Raw genomic sequence first — 23442 nt, 5'->3', positions numbered from 1 at the left:
AGAAGAGTTACAAGACGCTGGTGTCTGCAAGAAGGTAGCAGGGCCCACTGGGATCGATCCCAGTGGATCCAAGAAGGCAAAACAAGTCCACAGAGTTCCTGCAGTGGCCATGAGAATACTACCCCAAGCTTACCCTCTTCCCAGGAAGCCCTTGGCCCCCAAAAAGGGAGACAGCTCGGCTAAAGACCTCAAATTGGCTGCCCAGCTGATGGGACGAGTCATGCCCATATGGAAAGTTTATGAGGAGAAAGCTAGAGTCATGTGGAGGAGGAGGAGGAAACTACAAGGTAATGGCTAGTGTTCACATGGCCCATGCCAATGCCTGACTCTTTGGCACTCAGGCAAAAAGGGCCAAGGACACTACAGAATAGGATTTTGAGAAGAAAAAATAAAGTGTCATTGGCAAACTGTGATAAAAATATAAAAATGTAAACAAAATGCCCTCTAAGTGATTCTGACAAAGTTTCAGAATAACTACTGTATTAGGTAAGTGTCAATAAATGATTACTAGTAGAATTAGACAAAAAGAATTAAAAAGAATGAGTGTTTTTGCTTCCACTGAAAACGGCTATTTAAAGAAAAGGTTGATACACAGTCATGACAGCATACCAACACTGCTTTTCTGACTGCATATGTGTAAGAACCATGAACATGCTTGGGGCAGGGGTGGGTGGGTTGGCTAGCCAGCTCAGTTGGTGGAGTATGCGACTCTAGATCTCAGGGTGGTAAGTTCAAACCACGTGTTGGATGCAGAGCTTACTTTAAAAAGAAAAGAAAGAGCAAAAACAAATGAACATGACCATGCCACATAACAGATGACAAGGCTCCATCAGACAGTGACTGGAAGGTGGTAAGGTATGGGTATACAGACAGGATCTTCTAAGGCCACCTTACAAATTGTTGCTGCCCAACAATTAAGGGACTGCAACAGATAATTAAGAAAAATAAATAAATAAAGCATGCAATAACTGTCCATTATTTATTAAGCCTACAGTGTGTCCGGCACTCTACTAGGTTCAATAAGGATACTGATAGCTAAAGAACTTAAAGAAGCAGTAAATAATAACAGCCAAAAGCAAAGAGAATCTAACGCAGGTCAAATAATCTCAGAAGAGGGCTATTGATGGAGGTGGTACTTGAGCCAGGCCTTGAAAAAGGGGTAGAACTGAAACATGCTGAGGTATAAGAAATTCATGTATTCCAGACAATTAAGCAAGAACAAGGACGGCACTACTATTCAAGTATGTAGAACACTCAGTGCCTGAGAGCTGCATGTGGCCCCTATGACTAAGTTTTCTCAAAATTAAGCTATTCCAGAGGAAAACAGAGAGGCAGATTCCTGTACACACAGTGTAATTATTTGGCTGTAATTGAGCCTGGCACTAACCCACCCATGAACTGGATTACCTAAGATAACGTATTCATCATTTTGAGTTTAAGTAGGACCAAGTTGGGTCACTTGCAACCAAGAGTCATGCTTAGCACACACGTATCACTTTATCGTATTTCCTATGAATTCTTGGCCATCTGAATTTGAGCACCATTGCACTTGAGCTTGATCTAGTTTAAGAGCCAAGGGAACTGAGTAAGAAAAAAATACATAGGTTCTCACCAACAGTGTATGTACGAGCTTCTAGCTGGTTCTACCTCACCAATACTTGATCTTGTCAATCTCTTCAATACCAGTCATTGTGCTGGATACATACTGGTCTGTTGTCACTGTGGTCTTAATATGCATTTCCCTAATGACGTACACTTTTCATGTTTATTGACCATTTCAATAAATTCTTTCATGAAGTGCCTATTCACTATTTTGTCCATTTTTAAAAATAGGTCTGTTGTGGCATCAATGATTGTACTAATTCTTTGGGTATTCTAGACGTAAGTCTTAAGTCAGATATAAACATAGGGCACATTATTTTCCCCTAAGCTGTACTTTCTCTTTGATATTCTTTTTGTATGTCTTTTGATGAGAAGTTTTTCATTTTGATTAAGCCAAATTTGCCAAGTTTTTCTTTCATATTTACAGACCCCAGGGTCATGAAGATATTCTCTTAGGTTTATTTTCCACAATTAGGTCTGTAGCCAACATCAAACGAATGTTTTTGTTTATATTGTAACATAGGGCAAGGCTCACTTTTTCCCAAAAAGCTATCCACTTGTTTCAGAATTAAAAGGTTTGCTTTCTAGCACTGATTTGCTTTGGCATTTGTGTCAAAAAATCAACTCACTGTACTTACTTTAGCCTATTTCTACATTCTCTATTGTATTACCCTGATCTATTTGTCTATCTTTTTGCTGTATTAATATACTCATACTGTCTTAACCTCTATGGCTTGATCTTAAGTCTTATAATTAAGTACTGAAGTTCTTCAAGTTTGTCTTGATTATTCTCATCCTCAACATGTCTATATAATTTTGAGGACCAGTTTATTGACTTCTGTGTAAAGTCTGCTGAAATTATGACAAAAATTGTATTGAATCTACAGATTAATTTGAGGAGAACTGACATCTTAACAAAAGTGAGTCTTCCAACCTATGAATTCTCCCATGGGAAGAGAACAGAGGAGCCTACACACAGATTCCTCCAACTCCATCCAGGTCTTTTTCCCTTATGATCCACTATGGATCTTTACTGTGCTGCTATAATAAATCTTAGCCTTGAATACAACTATATACGGAGTCCCAGTAAATCCTTCTAGTGAATCTCTAAAGATAGAAGTGGTCCTGGGAACCCCCTCACATGAGTATATTTAATAGTTTCTTTTAATCACTGAATAATATTCCACGGTATAGCTGAATGACAATTTGTTTCTCCATTTACTTGTTGAAGGACATTTAGATTGTCTCCAGGTTTAATACCTATAAACAAAACAACTATAAATGTTTGTGTACAGGTTGTGTGAACACGAACTTTTCTTTCTCTAGGTAAGAACCTAGGAATGGGACAGTTGGGGTATATGGTCAACGTACGATTGACTTGTAAGATTCTGCCTGTTTTCCAGAGTGGCTACACCATTTTGCATTCTTACCAGCAACATGTAAGAGATCCAGTTGTTTGTATCCTTGACCCAATTTGGTACTGTCACTATGTTTTCCAATTTTAGCTGTTCTAATAGGTATGTAATATCTCATCATGGTTCAAATTTGCATTTCCTAGGAGCTATGATGCTGAATTAGTGAAGCATCTATTTAATGTTTGACCTTTTTTACAATTGGGTTAATTCCCATTGTCCTTTCTTTATATTCTGGATACAAGTTTTCTCTAGGATTCTCGAATATATTCTTCTAGTTAATAGCTCATCTTTCTAGTCTAACAGTACTTTTTGCAGAACAGAATAAAAACTTCTGTTCTGGGATCCCTGGGTGGCGCAGCGGTTTGGCGCCTGCCTTTGGCCCCGGGCGCGATCCGGGAGACCCTGGATCAAATCCCACTTCGGGCTCCCGGTGCATGGAGCCTGCTTCTCCCTCTGCCTGTGTCTCTGCCTCTCTCTCTCTCTCTCTCTCTCTATCATAAATAAATAAAAAATTTAAAAAAAAAAACTTCTGTTCTGGTAATTATCAAATTTTTGTTTTATGCATGTCTAAAAACTCACTGTCCGGCAGCCTGGGTGGCTCAGCGGTTTAGTGCAGCCTTCAGCCCAGGGCGTGATCCTGGAGACCCAGGATCGAGTCCCACATCGGGCTCCCTGCATGGAGCCTGCTTCTCCCTCTGCCTGTGTCTCTGTCTCTCATGAATAAATAAATAAAAAATCTTTAAATAAATAAGTAAATAAATACTCATTGTCAAACCCTGGGTGACAAAGATCTTCTGTTTACTTCTAAAAGATATATATATATATATGTATATGTATATGTATATGTATATGTATATGTACATATAAAATATTTTTTGGTTTTCATTTAATTTTTTTAATTTAAATTCAATTAATTAACACATAATGTATTATTCGTTTCAGAGGTAGAGCTCACTGATTCCTTAGTCTTATATAATACCCAGTGCTCATTCCATGACATGCCCTCCTTAATGTCCATCACCCAGTTACCCTACCCCCACCACGTCCCCCTTCTAGTGACCCTTCAGTTTGTTTACCATGATTAAGATCCTCTCATGGTTTGTCTCCCTCTCTGATTTCTTCTTGTTTTATTTTTTTCTCTATTCAGTATAATCCTGTTGTTTCTGAAATTTCACATTAAAAGTTTTGTATTTTTATAATCTTAGGTTTTATATTTAGATCTGTGACCCATGTTAAGTTAATTTCTGCATAAGGTATGAAATTCTTGGTTAAAATTCATATTCTTGCAAATAAATATCTAATTGTTACAACAACTTCATTGAAAAGATCTTTTCTATTGAATTACCTTTGTCAAACAATGAGGGCAACAAGGATGACCCTTACAAGCGTTCTGGTAAGTGAAATAATCTAGACACAAAAGGGCAAATATTATAGGATTTCACTTACATAAGGTACCAAGTTTATAGAAATAAAAATTAGAACAGAAAGCTCTTAGGGGGATACAGGAAGGAGGGGGGAATTGGTGGGGAGGGTTATCTATTTCATCTTGGGTGGGTGTGGATAACATGTGGTTGTAGTAGGCAGAATAATGCCCCCACAAAAGATGGCCACATCCTAATCCCCAGAAACTGTGAATATGTTCCACAACAAAGAGGGAATTTAGGTAGAAGATGGAATTAAAGTTGATAATCAACGGACCTTGAAACAAGGAGATTTTCTGGGTGGGTCCAATATAATCACAAGGGTACTTTAACGTGGAAAAGTGAGACAGAAGTAGTAATCAGTGATGAAAAAAAGAACTCAAAGGGGACCATAAGCCAAGAAACATTGGCAGATTCTAGGATCTGGAAAAAGACAAGGAAACAGATTCTCCCGTAGAGCCCCAAGAAAAGGAATGCAGTCTTGCTGACAACTTTACTCAGTAAGACCCACATCATTCTGGTTTCCAGAACTATAAGATAGTAAGTTTATGTTGTTTTAAGCCACTAAGTTTGTGGAGATTTGTTACAGTAAAAACAGAAAACAAATTGTTTTTTTTGAGGAACTGTTCCATTAACTTGTTGAATTTATGTCCACAGAGCTATCTTGTGTTATCCTTTCCATGATAGTCTATAGTGTCATCTCCTCTTTCATTCCCAGTACTGGTAATTTGTGTCTTCCTTTTTCTTTTTCCTTTGCTAGTCTGGTTATAAATTTATGAATTTCATTGATCCCTTTGTTAAAAAAAAAAAAAAAGCCTTGGGTTTCATTGATCCTCTCTTCGGCTTTCAACTTTGTTAATTTCTGACCTATCTTTATTAGTTCCTTTTACTTGGATTTATTTTGCTCTTCATTTCTAGTTTTAAGGTAGAAGCTTAAATTATTGATTTGAGATCTTTTCTTCTAATAATACGTGTACTTAATGTCTCTTAGCACATCTTTGGCTGTATTCCATAAATTTTGACATGCTAGGTTTTCTTTCATTTTGTCCAAAATATTTTAAAATTTCCTTTGAGACTTTTTGATCCATGGATTGTTTAGAAGTATTTCCACAAGTTTGAATTTTCTTGTCATCTGTTACTGATTTCTAATCTAACTTCATTATGGTCAGAGAACATATCTGATGATTTCAACTCCTTAAAATCTGTTAATATTGTTTTATGATCCAGGATGTGATTTATCTTGGTGAATGTTCCATGTGCACTTAGAAAAAAAAAAAGTATATTCTACTGATGTTAGTGGAGTAGTCTACAAATATCAATTAGATATGCTTGGTTGACGATGTTTTTCTATGTCCCTTATTTTGTTCACTAATTCCAGAAAGTACTAAAAGTAGTAAAATAACCAAATATAATTACAGATTTTTCTTTTTCTCTTTTCAGCTATATGACTTTTTACTTCATGCATTCTAAAGTTTGCTGTTAGGCACATTTACATTTACATCTTCTTAGCGAAATGCTTAATCATTGTGTGACGTATCACTTGTTCTCTTCTCATACAACCTTTCCTAAAAAAAATTTTTTTAAGATTTTTATTTATTTATCCATGACAGACACAGAGAGAGAGGCAAAGACATAGAGAGAGGGAGAAGCAGTCTCCCCGCACAGAGCCCAATGTGGGACTCAATCCCAGCACTTTGGGATCATACCCAAGCCAAAGGAAGATGCTCAACCACTGAGCCACCCAGGAGTCCCTCTTAAAAATATTTTTAAATTTAAGGGGTGCCCCAGTGACTCAGTCCATTAAGTATCTGACTCAATTTCTGCCCAGGTTGTGATCTCAGGGTTCTGGGATCCAGCCCTGTGTCAGGTTCTGTGTTCAGTGTGGCATCCACTTGAGATTATCTCTCCCTCTGCTCTTCACGCTCGTATGCTACTCTCTAAGATAAATAAATCTTTTAAAAAATGTATTTTTAAATTTAAAATGAATCCACTAAAAAGGAAGACTTAAGGTCCAAGAAACAACAGAATTAATTCATGAATGCTATGGGGAAAAAAAATCCGAGCATAACAATTAAGCAACAAACCTGAAAAGCAACTGGCACAAATTAGAGGAATAATTCAGAAGGCAAGCTGAACATCCACAAAGACATCATAGTTCTCAGTAAATAAATAATATGAATGAAATGCTGGAAGAACTTGATGAAAATGATATCAAATTTCTGTTCAATAAGAAAAAGAAATGCAGCAATACAATATTAAGTAAATTAAGTTTTAACACAGTACTACTCAAGAAAATACATATGCACCTGACCGCATAGCCTCAAAATGCATAAAGCAACACCTTTCAGAATTAACAGGAAAAACTAAACAGAAATCTCAATTAGAGACTTTTATTTAACATAGATAGCCCTCTCAGAAACATAAATCAAGCATAAAACACAAAAGCATACAGCAGGTATGAAGACAATAATAAGCTCTCCAATAAATATAAATATCCAAAGTACAGCTTCAGTACATGTGACATTCACAAAAAGTTCTATGTACTAGTTACAGAGGAAACCTCAATAGATGCCAGGTGTATGTTCTCTGTCCAAAATGTGACAAGATAAGAACTCACCACAAAAGGAAAGCTTAACATATAATCATCCTTATGTCTATAATAATTTTTTAAAACAAAGAAGCCCACACTAATAAATAACCCTTAGCTTAAGAAGAATTGATAGGGGTAATTCTGGAATTCTCCCAGACAGATAACAAGAAAGGTACAAAGTTTAATGTATATGGGTTGCTAACATGACATTCAGAGAAAAAGTTATAGATTCAAATAAATTTATCAAGTACCAAGAAAGAATGGAAATGGATGAGCTTATTAGTATTCAATTTAAGAAGAAAAAGAGCATAGAGCAACTCCAAAGAGTAAAAAATAATAAAGGGCAAAAATCAATGAAATGGAGAATACAAATCATTAATATTAAGATGGACAAGTTTTCTGGCAAGCCTGCTCAGAAGAAAATCCAAAGAAAGAATAAAATCTTACAAATAAAAACAAGATACAAACAGAGCACAAGGGGCACCTGGGTGGCTCAGGTCATGATCTCAGAGTCCAGGGATCAAGCCCCTGGCTGGCTCCTGTTCAGCAGAGTATCTGTTTCTCCTCTGCACCTCCTCCCACTCATGCTCTAATAAATGAAATCATAAAAAAAAGTAAAAAAAAAAAAACAAAAAAAAAAACAAAAAAAAACCCAACACATTACTAAAAGGAACAAATATTTATAGGCATAGAAGAACAAAATGAAAAAAGAGAAATGTGATACAGATAACAGAAATATTAAAAACTGTGAAATATTATGATTATAAACATTAAAAATTCAAGTGAAATGGATAAATTTTGAAAGAAAATAAATTGCCAAAACTGCCACAAGACTGGCAGAGTTCTTATTGTTACCACAATTTGGTCAAGGAACACTGTACACCTAATATCGATAGGAGAGAAACTGCTTCTGATCCTTCTTTCAATCTCATGAAGTCCCAAGTCCAGATAATTTCACACTTTGAAGCCAAGTTGACAAAAGATAAAGACACAAAGATCCTATATAAACTGTTAATACAGTGGAGTATTCGAAAGAAATCAGAATAAATTCCTTTTATCCCAATAAAACAAAAATAATTATCAGAAAATCTATGAGTGTGATCTAGGACATTGAAAGATTAAAGAAAAAACATAACCACGTTGGGGGATAAAAATAAGGTATTTTGTAAAGTGTAAAACCTATTTTCTGATGAAAAGTTATAAATTATGGCTTGAGAGTAAACTTTGGAGTGTAAGAGAAATATTTGACCTTGCCTCTTGAAACACTGTCCTTAAAGCAAAATAAGTTAATGACATAATTATACTTCCTTCACTACTGGTCCAAACACACTAGCAGGTCCTACAGGGAAAGCAATTATATAATCATAATAATGTAAATGCTATTCACTGGTTTTTGACCTTATAATACAATCAGATAAAGCACTAAAATATCATAAACTTTGGTAATACACAGTGATGAATACAAATTGGACAGAAGCAGTAGAGGGCTGTACAGACACTAATTTCCTCATCTTATGAAATGGAAACCCTGAAATAGTATCTAAAGTTGCTGGAGGGAAGAAGTAATTTTTAGAATATGCCTTTATATTCAAAAGGAAAGCAATTGAAGAATTAAAAATAAGTGAAAAACCAGAAGCTTCCCACTGAGATAGGAACAAGGCATGGATGTCCCTCTCATCATCCCTTTCCAACACTGTACTAGAAGTCATAACTAATGCAAGAAGACAAAAAAGGGAAATAAAAGGTATACTGATAGAGAAGGAAAAAATAAAAGTGTCCATTCACAAAGGACATGTTTCTACATAGAAAACCCAAAAGAATCCACAAAAAACCCTCTTGGAACTAATAAGCAATTATAGCAAGACTGCAAAATCCAAGGTTAATATACACAAGTCAATCATGTTCCTACACGCTATCATGAATAAGTGGAATTTGAAATTAAAAACACAATACCATTCACATTAGCATCCCTCCAAAAGAAATTCCTGCGTATAAGTCTCACAAAATATGTATAATATCTATATGAGGAAAACTATAAAACTCTGATGAAAGAAATTAAAGAACCATATAAATGGAGAAATATTCCACATTCATGGATAGAAAGACTCAGTATTGTCAAGATGTCAGTTTTCCCCAACAAAATCTCAACTAAGTGCATCTGTTTGGACAGTGTTTGGACCATCTCTAAGTGGTCCAGAATAGTACAAACTTGCTTAGGGGCAGTTAGTGTCCACCAACCCTTGGGTAGCACTCTAGAGTCCCACATGCATACAACAGGTTTTAAATGAACAACACAGTGATTGAAAAGATGAAGGAACAAAACTGGTCCTAAACTTCTATGAGATAACCTGGGAGTGTTTAGTTGTATTTAATATATAAAACAGTGTGAAATGAGAGGTATAAGTGCAAATTTTTAGCTCATACATTAAATATTTCACTGAATTTAAACAGATTTAATACTGAAATGTATTCTTCTCAGTTATTTGCTTTATAACTAAAGAACGAGTCAAGAAAATACATTCGTATAAGTGGCACAATTTGGTAAATGCTTAACTTGTGTCTTTGCAGTTTGTTCTTTCTTTACTGAAAATACTTCCATAGTAAAAAGAAGGGAGGTATTTAAAAAAATGATCCAGGGAGCCAAATACCCAGGGTATGGGCCTGAAGTTAAACAGTCTGGCTCTAGAGTCTGTAATCTTAATTATACTCTATTATCAAAAAAACTACAGATTCAATGTAATCTCTACCAAAATGCTGTCTTTTTGCAGAAATGGGTGATCTGATTCTAAATTTCTATGAAAAATGTAAGGGACTCTGAAAAGGCAAAACTATACCAAAAAGGAAGAAAGTTGAAGGCGCAAATTTCTTGACTGAAAAACTTACTGCAAAGCTATAGCAATCAAGCCAACATGGTAGTGATATAAGGAAAAACACATAGACCATAGAATGGAATTGAGAGTTCAGAAATAAAGTTACACACCTATGCTCCAGTGATTTTTTGACAAAGGTGCCAAAACCATTCAGCGGGGGAGAGATTTTCAACAAATAGAGCAGGAACCCCCAGGTTGGTGAATGCATTCACTGTTGGGAGGTAGCTAACACACCCCAGTGCCCTGGAGACAGAAGTATGAGGTACCATTCCAGATCTCACCCTGTGTACCTCTTCATTTGGCTGTTCATCTGTATACTTTATAATATCCTTTATAATAAACTGGTAAAGATAAAAAAATAAACCAAAACCAAATTGTTCTTTTGGCCAGACAACTGGATATCCACATGCCAAAGAATGAATTTGGATCCCTACTAAATACTTTATACAAAAATTAATTCAAAATGAATCAAAGACCTAAATATAAAGCTATAAAACTCGTAGAACATAGGTATAAGTTTTTATGGCCTGGCATTACACAATGGGTTCTTAAATATAGTAACTAAAGGGAAATGAGATAAATTGGACTTTATGAAAATTGAAAACTTATACAAGTGCTATGAAAGTTTCTCCTTTCTTTTCCTTTACACAAATTAGTGAATTATGCACAAAAAAATGAAAAACTTACATCCAAAGACACTATCAAGTGAAGACAATCCACAAAATGGTAAAAAATATTTGCAAATCATATATATCTGATAAGTCTAGTATGCAGAATATACAAAGAACTCCTATCTCAATGACAAAAGTACAATTAAAAAATCTGCAAAGAAAAAAAAAATCTGCAAAGGATTTCAATAACATTTCTCCAGAGAAGATATACAAACGGCCAAGATGCATATTAAAAGATGCTATTATCATTAATTATTAGGAAATGCAAATTAAAATCACAAGGAGTTACCACTTCACACCCACTAGGATGGTTATAACTAATAAAACAACAGAAAATAACAAGTGTTAGATGTAAAAACTGGAAACCTCACACATTGCTGGTGAAAATTTAAAATGGTGCAGCCACTTTGGACAAGTTTGGCAGTTCCTCAAAAAATTAAATATAAAATTATCATATGACCCAGCAAACCTATTCCTAGGTATTACCAAGAGACCTGAAAACATATATTTACACAAAAATTTCCACATGGATGTTTACAGCAGCAACATTCACAATAACCAAAAAGTGGAAACCCAAGGGTCAATCCATGAATGAACGGATAAACAAAATAGGATATATCCATGCAATGGAATATTATTTTCAATCATAAAAAGGAATACAGTGCTGATATAAACTACATGGTCGAATCTTGAAAATATTATGCTAAGTGAAAAGCCAGACATAGAAGTCCACATTTTTATTCCATTTACATGAATGTCCAGAAGAGGTAAATCAAAAACAGAAGTAGACTGATTGCCAGGGAATGGAGGAGGGGGCAATTGGAAGGATTGCTAAAAGGTACAGAATTTCTTTTTGGGTGATGCAAATGATAGTGAACTATACATTTCTAAATGGTTAATTTCATGTTATGTGAGGTATATCTCAAAAAAAAAAAAAACAAAAACAAAAAACTTGTAAAAATAAAGGCACTCAAGGACACCTGGGTAAACCAGTCAGTTAAATGGTCCGACTCTTGATTTTAGTTCGACTTGTGATCTCAGGGTCCTGAGACCGAACTTATAACAAATACTTTTTCTCAGCGGCCTACCAAGATCAGGATGGTAGGAAAGATCTAAGGTGGGTACAAATCAAAGGGGATGGATTATTTGCCTAGAATCATGGTGACAGGGGCACTTGGGTGGCTCGATTGGTTAAGCTTCTGCCTTCAGCTCAGGTCATGATCCTGGAGTCCCAGAATCGAGTCCCACATCCAGCTCCCTGTTCAGTGGGGAGTCTACTACTCCCTCACCTCTTCCCCTCACCCTGCTCATGCTTTCTCTCTCGTGCACGCTCTAATACTTTTTTTAAAAAAGAATCATGGGGCAGGGCGCGTGGCTCAGCAGTTTATCACTGCCTTTAGCCCAGGGCGTAATCCTGGAGACCTGGGATCGAGTCCCACGTCAGGCTACCTGCATGGAGCCTGCTTCTCCCTCTTCCTGTGTCTGCCTCTCTCTCTTTCTGTCTCTCATGAATAAATAAATAAAATCTTTAAGAAAAAAAAATCATGGGGACAATAAAAAAGCAGACTTTTAGTCAACTTTATTGCTTTGAATTCTCTAAAATGCTAGTGATCAAATACTTCTCTCTGCCCTCCTCCACATACCACTGCTTTTTTGTGAGCTAGTCTAGTTCTAGTTGTTAGATACAACCAAAGTGCCTTGAATATAACTAATAATGATCTTGACCTAACAAACAAGCTAAAGAGCAAACAGTGAAAGAAACAAAGTCGATATACACTCCTACCTTTTCACTATGCCATCACAGAGCCCAACAAAGATATGCTGAACTGAAGTATTTCTAAATCATAATTTAAACCTTTGGATCTCAATGTCCTGTACATAAGATCTTTCAGAAACTCCAAGTGAAGCATTAAAGATATTTTCTGAAGGCTTACAGGAAAAAATTTACATATGAACCACTGTAATATGGCAGATACAAAATCAAAATACGGAATGATTCACAAAGATGAATTATCACCCCTGCAGTAATTATTGGCCACTCGCAGAATTTCAAAGTTTCTTATCTGAATGAAGAAGAATTAGGACTTGCATGTGAAAGTAACTCCTACCTGGTAGGATCATGAATTCTCTGAATTATTAATAGGAGGTCCACCAGAACTGTCCTAAGTCTAAGACTTGTGATCACAGTAACCATCCCAATTCACACTGTTTTTAACTGATTAGTCTTCCCACTGCCTCTTTCAGCACACGTTCCCTGAACATTTTCAATGTACAAGGTGTATTCCAGGCAATGAGGATATACTGGTGAGTAAGAAAGGGCCCTGAATTCCCTGAGTAAAAATGTAGCAAAGGAACTCAAGAATCAAGTTCAACAACTTGCCTCTTTCATATGTGAAAATTAATAAAGGGAAATCTCAGCTAAAGTTTACCTGGTATGCTAGAAGGGGAGGCTGGAACCCTGAGCTGCACAACCCTATGTCAATTACAAGAAGAAATGTACAGAAGTACCTTCAAAAGGAAACCATCAATTACAGGCCACTACAGGGAGAAGTGTATACTGCATCTCTGACAAGAGTCTACAATCTCTGCAACTAAGCCACTGAGAAACAGCATCACCCTCAACTCCTACTTCCCTCCAATGGGCTGGCTGTCCTTCAAAATAATCCATCCTAACTTCCTCCTTCTCTTAAAACAAAGTTCCTCTCCTTTGTTTATGGGACTTGTCTGTGGTTTGCCATAGCTTGCTTGTCCCGAATTGCAATACTCTATTATTTCCCAATAAACCCACTTTTACTGGTAAAGTAACCTGCAGTTTTAGTTTTAACACGTTAAGTTTCAGGACATATAAAATCCTGTAGTAATCAAAGCAGGGGGTACCTAACTTACATTCTCAAAATAAGAGTAAGAGTTAGCCAGGAAAGTGCAAGTAGAATGAGGAGGAGGAAACCAGGCAAAGGAAACAGCTGCTGCAAAAGGCCTAGAGGCAAGGTTCAAAATCAAAGAACTGAAAGAGGGTTCAGTTGGAGGGGGAATGTGGTGATGAGGTTGGAGAGCTAGGTATGGTGGAGCCAAAGCCTCATAAACCACAACAGACATCTCTCTATCTGGGTGAAAAATCAATTTAAAACAATTTACTACAAGACCAAAAAGAGTCTACAAGTTTAACACCTAAATTACTTCTCACAGAAACTTATCTGTAATGCTATTATAAAGATTTCCAACATGTTCACAATGATAAAAATATACAATAAAAACATTTAGGGCAGCCCGGGTGGCTCAGCGGTTTAGCGCTGCCTTCGGCCCAGGGCGTAATCCTGGAGTCCCGGGTTCGAGTCCCATATCGGGCTCTCTGCATGCAGCCTGCTTCTCCCTCTGCCTGTGTCTCTGCCTCTCTCTCTGTGTGTCTCTCATGAATAAATAAATTAAAATCTTTAAAAAATAATAAAAATAAAAATATTTAGAACAGCTTCTACAAAAAAAAAAAAAGAAAAGACCATAGAGCCGTGTTATTTTCTTCCCTTTCAAAAGACACAACCAATATGGGAAATTAAGACATTCTGTGGGGAAACCCATCAACAAGGTCCAGGTGCCCGCAACAATTTACAAAATTTATACAAAATACTATAAAGCCAGTATTTTATATCTAAATGCGTCCTTTCTGTCCTATAACAAGATGTGCCCCCCGGGATCATACACTTGAGACACGAAAGTCTAACAAATACTTTCAAAACTACATCAAATATGAAATTATCTCATTCACTCATCCAGACTACAGTAGGTGCTATTTGCGCTATTATTATATGTGCTATATAAATTTTCTAAATAGCCATAACTGGAACCTCACCCTTAAGCGCAAAAACTTTTTACTTTTGATGGGCTTTCCCTAAAAAGTACCTATGCATCTACACCCACCAACCGTGCAGTTTAATCTTCACATTTCAAGGGCCCTTATTTGGGACATCGATTATGGGTTTCAGTATTCACTGTGAACATCAGTTACTAGGATTTAGTAGAAAGTATACATGTGGGGATCCCTGGGTGGCTCAGCGGTTTAACGCCTGCCTTTGGCCCAGGTCGCCATCCTGGGCTCCCGGGATTGAGTCCCGCGTGGAACCTGCTTCTCCCTCCTCCTATGTCTCTGCCTCTCTGTGTATTCTCATGAATAAATAAATAAAATCTTAAAAAAAAAAAAAAAAAAAAGGACACATGCCCCTTCCTCAAAGCACCCAATGGATATAGTGATTTTTTTTGGGGGGGGGGGAGGGGACCTTTTTAAAAACATGTATACACACACACAGTTCTAGATTTCTTCTTTAGCAGGTCGTTCCATGTTCACCGACTACCCTCCGGATGCCTCCCCAGGCCTTCTAATTTGCTGCTTCTAGTTTTGGCTTGGGAAACCAGAAAACTAAACCAGTTCAAATTATAGGGAAAACGAACAAAGCACTGCTGAGTCCGTCCTGCAAGAAATACTTCTGTTTAACGCCACCGGTTTTTAGCTGCTGGACTATCTGGCTTCCCCTGAAGCCTTCTCGCCAAAGCCCCGCGGTGCTCCAGCCGAACTAGGGCCACTCCCACCAGGAGCTAAGTTCGCTGCAGGTGCTGCAACCTAAGCGATCTCGGCTTTGCCTCGCACCGCTCGCTCCTGAGTGCGAGAGAGGAGGAGGGAGAGGCCCAAAAGGACCAGCTGCCCCGCACACAGAGCCTACATAAATCGTTCCCTCAAGGACGCTCAGCAGCCAAGTACCACTTGCAAAATCAACTGCAACTAAAATGTACCAATAATAAGCTTGTCTGCGGCGTCTTCTGCTCTTTTCTACGTAGGGACCTCCTTCTGGGGCAGCTCCAACATTTCTTGCCAGAGCTCCGGCCCGGGAGCAGGCAGACGGGATGCCACCCGGCGGGTTCTAAAGTCATCCTAAGAGGAAAACGAAAAATTGGGCCCCGGCGCCCAATCTTCTCTCGAAAAGGGAGGATGCGTGTAATAGAGTAGTTAGAGCCAACTTCGGGCGGCGAGCGAGCGCTCCCCCGACACACCGGAAGTTTTGAAATATCCTGCAGGCTCCCCGCAGGCAGGGCGCTGCTCCCCGCGCGGTGCCGGCGGGTCCCCGAGGGGGTCAGGAGCGCCCCCTGCGCGAGCTGCGGGGCGCGGGGCGCGGGGCACGGAGCACGGAGCACGGAGCACGCCCCCCCCCGCCCCGGGGCGCCGCCGACGGGAGCCAGGCCGGCGCTCACCGCCACCGCCGGCTCCTCGCCGCGTCACCCAACCCGGCCGCCCGCGAGCCGCGAATCGGGCAGGTGGGAGCCTCGGCGCCGCCCGCGCAGGCCCGCCGGCCGCGAGAGCCTTCGGGGAGCCCCGCGTGCGGCCGGGCCCCGGGCTCGGGCAACTCGGCGGCCGCCCGGCCCGCCCCCGGCGCCGCCACTCACCGAAGAAGCCTTGCACGATCCCGAGCGGGTGGCTGAGCCAATCCTCCCCACAGGGCATCTCGCCGACGGCGGCCGGGGCGGCGCGGCCCGGCGTCCCGCGCCGCGGCGGCTCCTCCTCGGGGGCTCGGCCGCCCGCCGCCCGCCCACGCACCGCGAGCCTCGGGGCGCGCGCCGCCCGGCCTGCCCGCGCCTCGGGGAACCACGGCCGCGGCGGCGACTGCGAGGAGCCGCGGGCCGCGGGCAGGAGGCGCGTGCGGGCCCCCAGCCTCCACTTCGCACAATGGCGGGAAATAGGCGCCGCCGACCGCGCTGCCTGCGACCTGGGTGGAGCTCGAGCGGGGAGGGGCGGCGGGAGCGCGCGGCGCGGCCCCGCGGGCGGGAGGAGGGGCGGGCCGGCTCGCGCGGGGGCGGGGGCGGGGCGGGGCCGGGCGGGGCGGGGCCGCGACGCGGCGGCGACGCCCCGGCCGCCATCTTGGACACGGGCAAAAGGAAGGGCACCCGGGGCGTCGGGGAGGGAGCCTGGCGTCGGGGCCGGAGGGAGGCGCGTTGCCTCCGATCACGCCGTGCAGGTGGGAAGGCGGGGGGGGGGGGGGGGGGGGGGGGGCACTGCCTGTGTCTGATTTATTAATTCAAGTAAGCGCCTTGCCCAGGTCGGAGGCCGCAGCAACCTGAAAAAGCACAAGCCCAAGGACACCTCGAGGTCCTCTCTGGGCGAAATGAATGGGTGAAACGGCCCTTGGGGCCCACCCACCTCGTCTTGGTGCTGCTTTTTGTTTTTGTGTTACTCCCTTCTCTGGAGCCCTGCCTGAAACCCATGCAGGGGCTTTCCTTCAGTTGCATAAAGTCTTACCCCACTGGCGGAGGTAGACATTCACATGAGGGCACTCTGAAAAATCCCAAGCGACCTTTGCTGTCAACTCCAGCAGGAGGGTAGAGGGACCAGTTCCTAATTAGGAGGCAAGCTCATGACTGGAACCGTACCTGGTCGGCCTCTGCCTGGAGGCTGGCAGGTTCCTGCAGAAGGTGTGTACAGGCAGGCATACCTTAGAGATGCTGCTCCTTAACTACACCACCGCAATAAAGTGAAAATCAGAGTAAAATGAATCAAATGAATTTTGGGGGTTCCCAGTACAGATAACGATTTTTTTTTTATGTGTGTGCGGTACTGTAGCCCATTAAGTGTGCCATAGCATTGTGTCTTTTTTAAAAAGTACATTAATTTTAAAATAGTTTATTGCTTAAAAGATGCTATCATCTGGGGGCACCTGGGTGACTCAGTCTTTTAAGCATCATCTTTTTAAAAAAAGTATTTATTTATTCATGAGAGACAGAGAGAAAGAGAGGGGGGACAGGCTCCCCACAAGGAGCCTGATGCAGGACTTGATCCTGGACCTCGGGATCAGGTCCTGATTGAAAGCAGACGCTCAACCACTGAGCCACCCAGGTGTTCCCTTTTGAGCATCATCTTGATTTCAGCTCAGCTCATGATCTCAAGGTCATTAGATGGAGCCCCATATCCAGCTCAGGGCTGAGCAGGGAGTCTGCTTGAGATATTCTCCCTCTCCCTCCGCTCCTCTCCCCCAAATAAATACATTTTTTTTTAAAGATGCTGTCATCTGAACTTTCAGCAAATCATAATCACCCATCATGGATCTTCATCACAAATACAGCACTAATGAAAATGTTTGAAATACCACGAGAATTATAAAATCTGTCACGGAGATACCCAGTGAGCAAATGCTTTTGGAAGAATACTGTCAATAGACTTGCTTTGAATGGTATTCCTACAAACTTTCAATCTGTAAAAACAGACAAAAATGCAACATCTGTGAAGTGCAATAAAGCATAGTAGAACAACGTGCCTGTATCGAGATACCCTCAGAATGAAGTGGCATCAGCACACACAAAAGATCAAATCTAAGAGTAACCTTTTAGTATGGATATTTGGAAAATATCCAAGTTCAGCCATGAACTAGCATGTTCCTCCGAGGCCTGGAATGTACCTGGGAAAACTGCGGTATCAGCAGCCAAATATAGCGCTTGTTAACAGAAGGATGGTCTGAATGGAATCTGGAAAGTGGGGAGCCCAAGAACAAAAACTGAATTTAAGTTGCAAGCCTGACTTTGGGCAAAGGTGTGGGGGGGGTATAATTTGTACTTCTCATTGTGAACTAATTAATTAACATACTGGATTATACATCTGGCTCCTGTGAGTTTGCGTGAGCTGAGAAAATTGAGTTTCAAATCCAGGGCACTACTACCACTTCATTCATTTATTTATTTGTTTAGCAGAGAGGGTTGCCATATCCCTGGTATTAAATGGAGAAATCCCATATTTTAGCTTCAGGACCTGTCACATGCAAATTAAATGTATGCAGACATGAAAATGTCTGCTTTTAAGTCATAATAATCTAAGATTTGCTTTATATGAATTGCAATTGGATACCAAGTCAGCAGTGACTAGGGACACTTCAGTTTTAGATGATTACTCAGATATACTTAACGAGACACTGTGATGCTCTAAAAATGTCATTATTTTATAATATGAATGACTGTAACATTTAATTTTTCTGTAGGAACGCATTTGATACTACTAATAAGTAGTTATGAAAATGTAAGAGGCCACAGCAGGGTCCAAAGAGTACATCGCTATGGCATGATTTTTCCCCCACCACCAGTAACAGCACTTCTGCCCCCACTCCAAGCTTGAATTGTTAAGGAGGGCATTAAGTAATCCCTTTACCTTTGGTAAAGGAAAAGGATCCTTGAGGGCTTCCCTAAAATATGACATTTAATTAGGACTTGAAAAGATACCTAAGAGTTAACTAGGCAGAAAGTATGTGAGAAGAGTGTTCCAAGCCTAGGAAAACAAAGCTTATAAAGAAAAATTAAAATAATGATAATTCATTATATGACTTGGCTACTAATAGTGTTCATATAATCATAATAATGTTAAAATTTGAATGTTGATCTAACCAACATTATAATTTAACTTTAGTGAGAGGTTGGGGGTAAAGGCTTCATATATATGATGAAGACAAAGATCAAAAGGGGCAAAATCTTCATTGTTCATCTAGGAAGTCAACACATAATGCAAACAGGGAAAACTTCAGAAGTGGGAATGTAATCATGTTAATTTAGAAATAAATACTGAAAGAATCAACTGAAAGAGTTAAATGTAATTGACTTCAGAGTGGGGTAACATTTTTAAACATTCGCTAGTTTTCTACATACTTGTTATTAATTAGACCCCAGCTGCACAAGAATTTCCCCTACATTCTAAGATCCTTGAAGCAATGATTTTGGGTATCTATACAGTTTTATTTTCTAGCACCTAGAACAGTGCCTAGCACAACATAGGCGCACAATAAATGGTTGCCGAATGGATAATGCACGTTTTCCATCAGTTGCCTAAATTTCCTCTCTAGGTGTTTAGACATATTTTCTTGGATAATTTTTTTTATATAAATTTATTTTTATTGGTGTTTGGATATCTTTTCCTGAGCTTTTAGGACCTGTTCCAGTCTGGACTTCTAGTCTGCCCTCTACCTCTGGTATTAAACTGTCTTCCTAGGGTCTCCTACCACATTATCCTAAAGGATTCTCTTTCCTTTCATGTTTTCATTGAGACTTTGAAAAAAATCTGTTCCCTCCTTCTTCCATACCTATAGACAGATTGCCTACGGAAGAACTGCATTTCCTACTTTCAGAGGTATTGCTGAGGCTGGTTGCCCAACTAGGGACTACATTTCCCAGCTGTCTTTACAGTTAGTTGAGGCTGTGTGATTAGGTTCTTAACAAAGTACTAAGAGCAAATAAGATGTCTGGAACTTCCACTTAAATTTCTTTCTTATGAGAAAATTTTTGGTCCAGATATGTTTTTTCCTTCTTTATTATGGATGGAATGGTGATGACTAGAATGACTCTGTGTTAAACACAGGTTGGATTTTCATTTGAGCATTGCATTCTCTCTCTCCCTCTCCCTCTGCTCCTCTCCCCACCACACGGTCTAAATAAATAAATCTAAAAAAAAAAAAAAAAAAAAAAGAGGGGCATCTAGGTGGTGCAGTCAGTTAAGTGTCCAAATCTTGGTCTCAGCTTAGGTCATGATCTCAGGGTCATGGGATCAAGCCCTGTGTGGAGTCTGTACTCAGTGCGGAGCCTGCTTGAGATTCTCTCCCTCTCCTTCCCCTTCCTGCTCATTCTCTTTCTCTAAAATAAATAAAATAAATCTGGAAAAAAAGAAAGAAAGTGGCAATTTCTTACAAAGTTAAAAATACTTGACTATAAGATCCAGCAATTCTTTTTTTTTTTAAGATTTATTTATTTATTTATGATAGACATAGAGAGAGAGAGAGAGAGAGAGAGAGAGGCAGAGACACAGGCAGAGGGAAAAGCAGGCTCCATGCTGGAAGCCCGACATGGGACTCGATCCCAGGACTCCAGGATCATGTCCTGGGCCAAAGGCAGACTCTAAACCGCTGAGTCACCCAGGGATCCCCAGATCCAGCAATTCTACTCCTAAGTGAAGTGAAAACAATGTCTACATGATGATTTTTACACACATGTTCATTGCACCTTTAATAATGATAGCCCCAAACGTGAAACAACCCAAATGTCCACCAACGAATGAATAAATTGCATTATAGCCATACAATAAAACATTACTTAAAAAGGAAAAAATAATAACCTATGATTCACATAACATAGATGAAACCTCAAAAACATTATATTGATCAAAAGAAGGCAGGTACAAAATATAGGCAGGCACTATATGATTACATTTATATGAAACTTACTAAAGTTGAATATGGGGAGGTGGGGGGCTGGGGTAATTGGATGATGGACATAAAGGAGGGTATGTGATGTAATGAGCTCTGAGTATTATGTAAGACTGATAAATCACTGGCCTCTACCTTTATGAAACTAGTAATACATTATATATTAATTAATTGAACTTAAATAAAAATAGTACCACCAAAAAACAAAAACAAAACAAAAAGACGAATGCAAAATGTAAAAATAGAAAGTAGATCAGTGGTTGAATAGGGCTGGGAGTAGAACTTATGAAGTTATAAATTGGCTGGAAAGAGGAACACAGGGAATATTCTAGGGTGATGGAATTATTCTACACTGATATATAGTTTTGTCAAAACTCATAGAATTATACATTTACAGTTCATACAATTTATCATGTAAATTGTACCTCAATAAAATGATTAAAAAAGTAAAAAAGAAACAAGGAACATTAATTTTCAAAAAGATTTTATTTAATTGAAAGAGAGAAGGTGGAGGGACTGAGAGGGGGAGAGAGAGAGAGAGAGAGAGAGAGAGAAACTCAAGCAGATTCCACACTGAACATGGACCCTGATGTGGGGCTCAATTTCATGACCCTGAGATCATGACCTGAGCCTAAACCAAGAGTCAGATGCTTAACCAGCTGAGCCACCCAGGTGCCCCCAGATAACATTAATTTTAATAGTATGTTAAATCCAACATATCCAAAATATTATAATTTGAATAATCAATATGAAGATCTTTAATGGATATTTTACATTCTTTTTTTTAAACTAATTCTTTAAGTCTGGTGTGTATTTTACACTTACAGCACATCTCAATTTGGACAGCTCCATGTCCAGTGCTCAATAGCCACAGATGGCCAGTGCTACCAGATTAGGCAGCACAGGAGAAATCGGGGCCTTCAGTATTCAGATCAGAGGAGGTAAGAATCTTGCTCAAATGCATTTTCAAGGGTCTTTTAATATCTCCCAGGTGAGCTAAAGAATCTAGTCTTGTGGCAAAGTTCAGATTAAGGATGTAGCTTTCCCTCCCACACTTATTAGGTTGACAGAAAAAGAGCTCAGGTCAGACAAGGAAGTAAAGAATGTTGAACCATCAGGAATAAGATGCCAGGAGCTTGGCCTGAAAGACTCTGCAGCTGGTCAAGCTTTAAAGCAAGTCTCAAGCCCCACGCTCGTATGAGCAGAAAGTGGGCTACCAAAGCTGTACAGCCCCCAAAGAGGACATGCTTCCCAATGCCACTTGAGATATGGCCATGGAAGATCAAGGACAATGAGAAATCTCCCCAAGGGCAAAGCTGAGGCCAGGAAACACTATAGATTCGGGAAATACTTCCAGAGGCTTGAATCAGAGGCAAGCAGGACTAGTAAATATTCTCTACTATTGGGGCAGGCAGTACTTGAAATTTATGCCTAGCAGGATTTAATAATTTCTGTGAGACAGTGGGAGTCTCCATGGCACTTACCCGACCATCTCCATCTATTGTGCGTTATTGTCATAGCTCATGAGGAGCCACATCCAGACCTCAAGGAAAAGGCCAAGCTGCATCCAGAGATCTTGGACTTTTAATCTGGATGCATCTGGTTGCTTCCTGTGGAGATTGAGTATGTTATACGTTTGGGAAGAAGGGTTGGTATTTGGTGGCTGGAGGGACACACTGTAATGGTGATTGTCACGTCATGTGCCCTTAAAATCTTCTTCCTCCATATAGAACAGTTACAGAATTGTAGATAGGATGTAGCTACTCAGGTGGGGACGCTATTCCTAGCTCTTCTTGCAGCAAGGGTGCCTTTTGTCGAAGTTCTCACTGGTGGAATGTGAACAGAAACATCTTGTGCAAGGTCTACCTCACTTGTTAAGATGAGACATTTGTGCCTGAATCGCTCTGACCCCTTCCTGCTGCCGTGCTTGGCAAGAACTAGAGCAGCCTTAGAAGCCTTATGTTGAAGATAAAAAGCTGGTTATCTACATATACTCTTATGTGAGTGAGAAATGAACTTTGATTTTGTTTAAGCCATTGCACCTTGGGTCTTTTTTGTTATAAGACCTTACATTCCCCTGTACACCTGTGTTGGACATTGTGTTTCCTATAACCCATGTAGGAAGACTTTCTTAGCTTCTTCCTTTATTTTGGTGGAGCACCTTCTCCATTTGCTGTCTTCGAAGCTGTGCTTGGGTGGGGTAAGTCTTTTGAGATCTCAATTCCTTTGCATTTGACCTGTTTTTATCCTTCTGGAACCTTTAAGGATCTTCTGTTTGTCTCCAGTGTTCTAGTGTGTGTCTATTTTCAACCATTGTGCTGGGTACTCAACCCTTTCAATCTGGAAAGTTGTATCTTTCACTTCTGGGAATAAAACATCTTTTCTTTGATGATTCCCTCCCCTGCATTTTCTCTGTCTCTATTCTTAGCAAAACTCTTAATATACAGATATTGGCTTTCCTTGCCTGGCACTCAAATTTTCTTATGTTTCTCTCTTAGCTCCCATATGTTTGTCTTTTTGCTTCACTTTTTGTGAAATTTCCTCATTATTTATCTTCCTTCTACTGATTTTCTTGTTTGTTCTCTGAACATTTCTTTTTAAAATAACACCCTGGTCTTGTTTCTTGGTTACAGACCTTCTTACCCCCTGAAGATATTATTGATAG

At 39.9% G+C, this 23442-nt stretch overlaps 1 protein-coding gene and 1 long non-coding RNA gene across 3 annotated transcripts in view; one reads left to right on the top strand and one right to left on the bottom strand.

Moving 5' to 3' along the window:
• MCMBP (minichromosome maintenance complex binding protein) overlaps positions 1-16147 on the bottom strand; it is a 49759-nt gene extending 33612 nt beyond the window's left edge. For both annotated transcript variants that reach the window (XM_077877424.1, XM_077877425.1), the window contains exon 1: positions 15997-16147. In XM_077877424.1, coding sequence (XP_077733550.1) covers positions 15997-16054 — 58 coding nt within the window. In that variant the 5' untranslated portion in view covers positions 16055-16147. The remainder of the gene's footprint in view (positions 1-15996) is intronic.
• Positions 16148-16438: 291 nt separating this feature from the next.
• On the top strand, positions 16439-19165 carry LOC144301017 (uncharacterized). The gene is made up of 2 exons (XR_013367747.1): positions 16439-16565; positions 17603-19165. It is a non-coding gene; the product is annotated as an uncharacterized LOC144301017 (long non-coding RNA).
• The last annotated feature ends 4277 nt before the right edge of the window (positions 19166-23442 follow it).

The sequence above is a fragment of the Canis aureus genome, chromosome 29, assembly GCF_053574225.1.
Source record: "Canis aureus isolate CA01 chromosome 29, VMU_Caureus_v.1.0, whole genome shotgun sequence".
NCBI lineage: Eukaryota > Metazoa > Chordata > Mammalia > Carnivora > Canidae > Canis > Canis aureus.
The sequence above is the reverse complement of the archived record's forward strand: the minus strand, read 5'-3'. Positions and strand labels throughout refer to the sequence as shown.